Consider the following 6,388-nt stretch of genomic DNA (forward strand, 5'->3'; position numbering starts at 1 on the left):
ACTGTACAAATGAGAAATAATTCAATGAAATTTAGAAAGAGGTCTCTCAAGCCATGGGGGGCCTAGGAGGGTTAATGGTCTTTTTATATGTATTTTATACATATGTTTTCTGTCTTTGAGACTTATTTTTACAGATTTTTTGTTTTCAGCATGCAAAATACAGCTTTCACCATATTCAGAATGGGTGTAAAACCAAAAGAGGTAACACCTGTGATGTGATGATCATTCTCTTTTGCCAATAGATTCCTGGTGCCCATTGCGTTCCAGCAAACAAATCGTCCTGTTCCTGTGGTCTACTCCCTCAACACTGAGTTCCAGCTGTGCAACAATGAGAAGGTCTTCATGATGGACCCCGCCACTGCAGACATGTCCATGGCTGAGATGGACTACAAAGGAGCTTTTTCCATGGGTAAAAGCACCTGTTCCTGTTGAGAGGAACCGAAAAGTCTAATTCAGCTAAGAACAAAAGTTAGCAGTATTATGATGTACTGGACAAAAGCTAGTTATACCAGCATTCCTTTATTCTGTCACTATGCGTGTTTCAAGATCATTTGTTTTCTAAGGCTTTCTCTGAAAAGTTTTCTGAAGTTGAAATGGACAAAATGCATTTTTACTCAGTGCTTGCAGAAAGAATCAAAAGGAAAATCAATAGATAAAAATATAAATGATTGAAATAACAATAGCATAATGGACTGACATCTAATTAGCTTTTGTTCATGTGCAGTTTGTGCTGGTGTGCAGAATAGTATCGTATGCATTCCTGGCTACAGCTAACTGTTGAACAACATACTAATGTAAATATAATATACAGTATTGCCATAATTGGCTTTAAAAATGCATTGATTTTTTTTAATATGTTACATAGGTCAGACGTTGTATGGCAGAGTGCTGTGGAACCCAGACCAGAATCTGAATTCAGCCTATAAGCTGCAGCTGGAGAAGGTGTATCTGTGTACGGGACGGGATGGATATGTGCCCTTCTTTGACCCAACTGGCACCTTGTACAACGAGGGACCCCAGTATGGCTGCATTCAGCCTAACAAGCACCTCAAACACCGCTTCTTGCTACTGGTATGTCTCCTAAAATCTCGCTTGATGTGGGTTGTGGGTTGCTTTTGGTTGATATAGTCATGTGTTTGTTAGGGGAGCTTTTCGTGAAGTCTGCAAAAATTGTCCATCATTTCAGCATGTAGTGTGAAGCCTCAGACATTGCTGTTTACATTAGCACTTTATAATTTGATAGCAGTAGCTTATTGGTAGTTGTCTAAACGTCATTAAGTCAGTGAATCTGGTAAATGCTGGAAACTTCATGTGTAGAAAACAAACAGGAATTTTAAGTTACGCACAAAGCATCATCCAGGATCATAAGTAGGGTTGACTGCTATATTGTGTGACTGATGAAATTGTCCAGTGACAAGGTTGTACAGATTTATCTGTGTCTGCAAAATTTACACTGATATTTTTAAGATGCTTGTTTTATATGTGAGATTAATTGAATGGTTTTATGCTCTTACGCCAACCTTTACAGCCAAGCAAGGAGTCACCAGTCACCTAAATAACATACAACATATAAAATGCATCCAAACCTAAACCTTAGCACAAAGAAAGCAATATCTTATTACACAGATGCCTTTGTAATGTGAGAAGAACTCATGAAAAATAATATAAAGAAGAGCTAATTGGGGCTCCCGAGAGGCGCAGCCATCTAAGCGTTAGCACTGTCATCAGGAGATCCCTGGTGATGCTACAGCCATCCGTGGCCAGGAGTCCAAGAGAGCGCAATTGGCCTCGCTCTCTCTGGGTGGGTAGGATGGCCCCCGTCTCACCCCATCACCCAGCTAGATGGTAACCAGTGCAAACATCTATTAGCTGTCGTAACACAACTGGCGGTTGGCGCTTTCCTCCAAGCGCGTTCAGCTGTCCAATGACATTGTGTCAATGGCAGTTTGAAAAGATGCATCATGGAGGGTGCTTCTTCTAGCATTCGCCCTCCTAGCATTGATTGTATTCTGTGACTGGAGGAGTCCTAACTACTGGATGGAAATGGAAATTGGGGACAAAACTGGAAAAAAGACCTAATTGCATAAAATTTTAAGAAATATGATGAAGTTGAAAACTAACCATCAGCAAGTAAAGCACAGTTTAACTAAAACTTCTCCACTATATAAAATTATATCAGCCGATATTACAGTTATCAGATTTGCTATCAGTACCTAACCTTTGGTATTGGTTCGGCCCTAATCCCAAGTCCACTAAGCTGTTTTAATGCTAAATTGAGCCAGAAAGTTGCACTTGGTCCACCCATAACCACACTCCAGTCAAAACTGACAAAGTTGCTTCAAGTGAAAACAGATGCCATGCCAAGAATCACACCTTACACATCTACTTTCTTCTGTAGGATCGGAAGCAGCCGGATGTGTGTGATCGCTACTTCCATGATGTCCCATTTGAAGCCAGCTTTGCCTCAGACATCCCCGAGCTGCAGTCCATGGCCGCCATGCCCGGTGTGGACGGCTTCACCATGAAGGTCGATGCCCTCTATAAGGTCAGTGGACGTAACTAAAAAGTTATTAAATGATTCTCTAGCCTGACATTTCCCTCCTGGCAAATGCAAGTGCCAGAGCTTTCAGAACCTGCCCTTCAGGCATTTGCCTCAGTCTGCCTGTCTCAAGAGTGGAGCCAAGCTGACTCTTTTCCATGTCCACAAGGAAGTTGGCCACAGCTCAAGAATTCTATTGTTTGTTTTCTAAAGAACTGTTATATTTGTCTTCTTAGCCCAGGGCTCACTGACCTCCAGCAAACAACTAGCAGCCCAAATCATGTGCTGGTGAACCTTCCTTTGATCGTTGGGAAGTGCTTTTCTTTTCAGTCCATCACTCTGCTTTTCAATTCCTTTTCCCAGCATTTTAAAGCACAAGAATCCTGCCCTATCCTGCCTTGATCCAAAGCATAACTGATCAAGGTAGTAAGGATTTCCTGATCAGTAACAAAGCCATCCGTATTTCAGTGAATGATATCAGCTGTATAAAGCCCTATCCAGTTCTGATACTTAAATGTTATTTAGAAATCATAACACATTTTTCTTGTGTACCATGACATATTTCCAAGCGTCAGGTATTAGGGAGGGGCTCTATCTCTTGAAGATGGGTGGCGGTGTTTTTAGGTAAAGGTGAAACGTGCTGAAAAACATGTCTTGGCAAGTGAAATCAGCTTTGATGTGGTCAAAATATCTAATATCTCCAATTTTGAGATTGATGTAAGGATATTAAAGGTCTGTTTAACTCATGTATAATTAATTTGTTTTAAATTATTTAATCTAGTGAAAGTGTCTTATTCCATTGGCAGATAATTTTGCTTGTTTGAAGCATTAGTTCATGAAATAAGCAAAAAATGAGAAATATTAGATATAGATTTAAGATGTCAAGATATCATTTCTTCCATCTTGAAATTATTCATTAATATTATTGTTTCCCCACCCACCGGTGCACAGTGACATAATCAAAAATCAAACAAGAATTTTGCCTTTTAAATAAAGTATTACGATGAATCATTTAGATTTTCATTTTATATTGAGATTTTAATAATATAACAATTGATTGTTAGACAGTGGCCAGTTAGCATTATACCTTATCTAAATTGGATTGGTTTTACATACGTTAATGTACTTGAAGAATGCTGTATTATCCATGAAAATACAAATACTGGGGCTAAGTGGTGTCTAAGCATTGGCCCTGTCATCAGGAGATGGTGAGTTTGATCACTGGCGATGTCACAGCTATCTGTAGCTGGGAGACTAAGAGAGTATAATTGGCCTTACTCTGTTGTGCCCTCCCTCTTCCCCCATTGCTCAGCGTGATGCTAGCCAGCATGAGCGTCTGACCTAACGGAATGAGCAGTTAGTGAAAGCATGCTCTAGCTTTCACACTCCAAACTTGGTAGAATTCTGTGAAGGAGGCGAACTAGTTAAATTAGGGAGAAAATTGGATAAATATATAAAAAGCATCCTTAAATTGCAGTATCACAGTTTGTTGGAGAATATTGGATTGGTGTGATCTGGATTTGACGGCTGTTGATCTGAGGAACATGCCTCTCTTCCGCCAGGTGGAGGCTGGGCATCAGTGGTATCTCCAGGTGATCTATGTGATTGGGCCAGAGTCCATCTCCAGCCCTAGAATCCAGCGCTCTCTGACCTACCAGCTGAAGCGCGGCCGACGTGACCTGGTGGACCGCTCAGGCCGGCTAACGCTGGATGAGTCGCTCATCTACGACAACGAGGGCGACCAGGTGAAGAACGGCACCAACATGAAGACGCTGAGGCTGGAGGTGGAAGCCTCGGCAACCTTCAACCCGCAGATGGGCGGCTCCGTGGGAGGCGGCGTGGCTGCTTTTGTTCTGCTGCTTCTAGTCCTCCTGGCCTTCTGCCTGCTCTTCAGGAAATGCAGGAAAAGTGCAGGGAATAAGAGACCCTCCAAGGCAGCTGAGGAATACCCACTGAACACCAAAGTGGAGGTGTGTCTGGAACGCCTAGAAAAGAACCTCAACAGCAAGCACTGCACAGTGAGGAACGTCAACCTACTCAACAAGAGTGCTGAGTCCTGCAAGGTCAATGGAGTCAAAGTCAAGCAGGTCAACTTAGAGGTCAAACTCCACAACAACCTGAATGATGGCACTGAAGTCTAATCCGGTCCTCTGTCCAAAAATACGTAAATAAATAAACTTGAGTATTTAATACGGAGTTGAAAAGAGAAGCATATTTTCTATCACTGTTTGTAATAATGCAATGAGATATTGTTAATGTATTTTTATATGACCATAAGAGATAAAAAGGGAAGTCCGCCAGCTATGCAGTGTAAATCATTTCACAACTGAGCTACCTCAGGAAGTTATAAACTGGTAAATATCATCAAATGTCATCAAACTGAATGGTTTGCAGTTGCACATCTTTGAAATTCTTTTATGCCGATATGCCTTTGTCATCACTGTCATGGTAGAGCAATCAGTGGTAGCTCAGCCACTTTATCACTTCGTTTGAATGGTTGATTCAGTTTATTCGCTGCATACTTTGATTTAATAATCTCAGTAAAACCACTATGAAAGTATTAAGCACGGGTCATGTGCCAACGCTGTTTGGACTAGGAGAATGATGTAAATACATTTATAAAGTGCAATTACACGGTGACATAGTCATCCCTCATCCCTGGTTTTTATTGGAGATGTTTGCCTTGATGTAATTTCCTGTTGCTTGATCACCATTGTGCCACGCTGATCTTTGTCAAGTGCGATTTTCTGAGTCTGAATCCAAATACAAAGTGTTTATTGCGTAGTATAAACCATTACTACTTGACTGTATTGTTTGGATAGCTTCTTGAGAACCACTCTCTTTATTGACTGTTGACTATTGTATCGACTACTGTAGTAAATACAGCGCTGACTCCTTATAAACACTGTAACAGAATGGTTTTATGCTGTGTTCACGTTATTTTATACCATGTGTCTCTACTGTCATGCTATACCCTTATTTTTTGGATTTATAATGCTGTACTGTACATACAAGCTCCATCAGTATCCAATGACAATGTTGACGAGAGATTATCATCATATTATCTTGCATTATGTTACCCTCATGTTATGTACTGTGTTTGGCACATTTGACGTAAAAAGCCTCAACAAATGTTTTCCAGTGTTGTGTATTAAGACTCTGTTGCATATCGTAAGGTTCTCATTTTAGAGAGACATGCTGGGTTACGAATGCAGCCCCAAATCTCCATAGCACAGCGCATTATGCGCCAATTATTTTTGGATTATTTGATTATATTTGCTGTCATTTATTTTGTCTGTACCTTTTGTTTGTACAGTTTTGCAGAATGCAGTGCCTATCAAAGTTTTGGAGAGAACATATTTTTGGTGCTATTATTTGTGGGAAAACTAATGATGCTCTCGACGTGATGCCTGTACTATGTGCCTTTTTAGTAATAAAAGAGACGTCTGTAAAAGATGTCGCCTCCAACCACTGAAGTGAAGTTTTGTTACCTTTCATTTTACACTAGTTTGCTGTGAATTTGTCAGTTCTGTGCTTCAGGCAAGGCCTTGGCTGTATTTCTGTAGAATGAACTCTGTAATTGTGAGTTCTTTCATATAGTTTGATATATTATATACAGCCTACTTCATACAGTTTCACACAGCCTTCACCAACGGTGGAGCCGAGCTGACTCTTTCCAATATTGCAGAACTTTCATAGGGGTGAGTTTGTTTAGGCAACAGGACTGAGCAAAAAGGACACATCTACTGTGTACATTGTCATAACCTATAATGGAGGAATCATAACAAATGATGTTTGAATCGAGAGATGTTAAATGGATTCACACATTAATACAAAATGTAGTTACAA

At 40.5% G+C, this 6,388-nt stretch overlaps 1 protein-coding gene across 1 annotated transcript in view; it reads left to right on the forward strand.

Annotated features, from left to right (window-relative positions):
- The window catches only part of fras1 (Fraser extracellular matrix complex subunit 1), a 206,622-nt gene extending 200,615 nt beyond the window's left edge, over positions 1-6,007 (forward strand). Inside the window, 4 exon segments of the mRNA XM_036598414.1 lie at positions 243-409; positions 866-1,071; positions 2,399-2,545; positions 4,102-6,007. Of these exon segments, the coding sequence (XP_036454307.1) occupies positions 243-409; positions 866-1,071; positions 2,399-2,545; positions 4,102-4,680 (1,099 nt within the window). The 3' untranslated portion in view covers positions 4,681-6,007.
- Positions 6,008-6,388: the final 381 nt, after the last annotated feature.

The sequence above is a fragment of the Colossoma macropomum genome, unplaced genomic scaffold (genome assembly GCF_904425465.1).
Source record: "Colossoma macropomum unplaced genomic scaffold, Colossoma_macropomum, whole genome shotgun sequence".
Taxonomy (NCBI): Eukaryota; Metazoa; Chordata; class Actinopteri; order Characiformes; family Serrasalmidae; genus Colossoma; species Colossoma macropomum.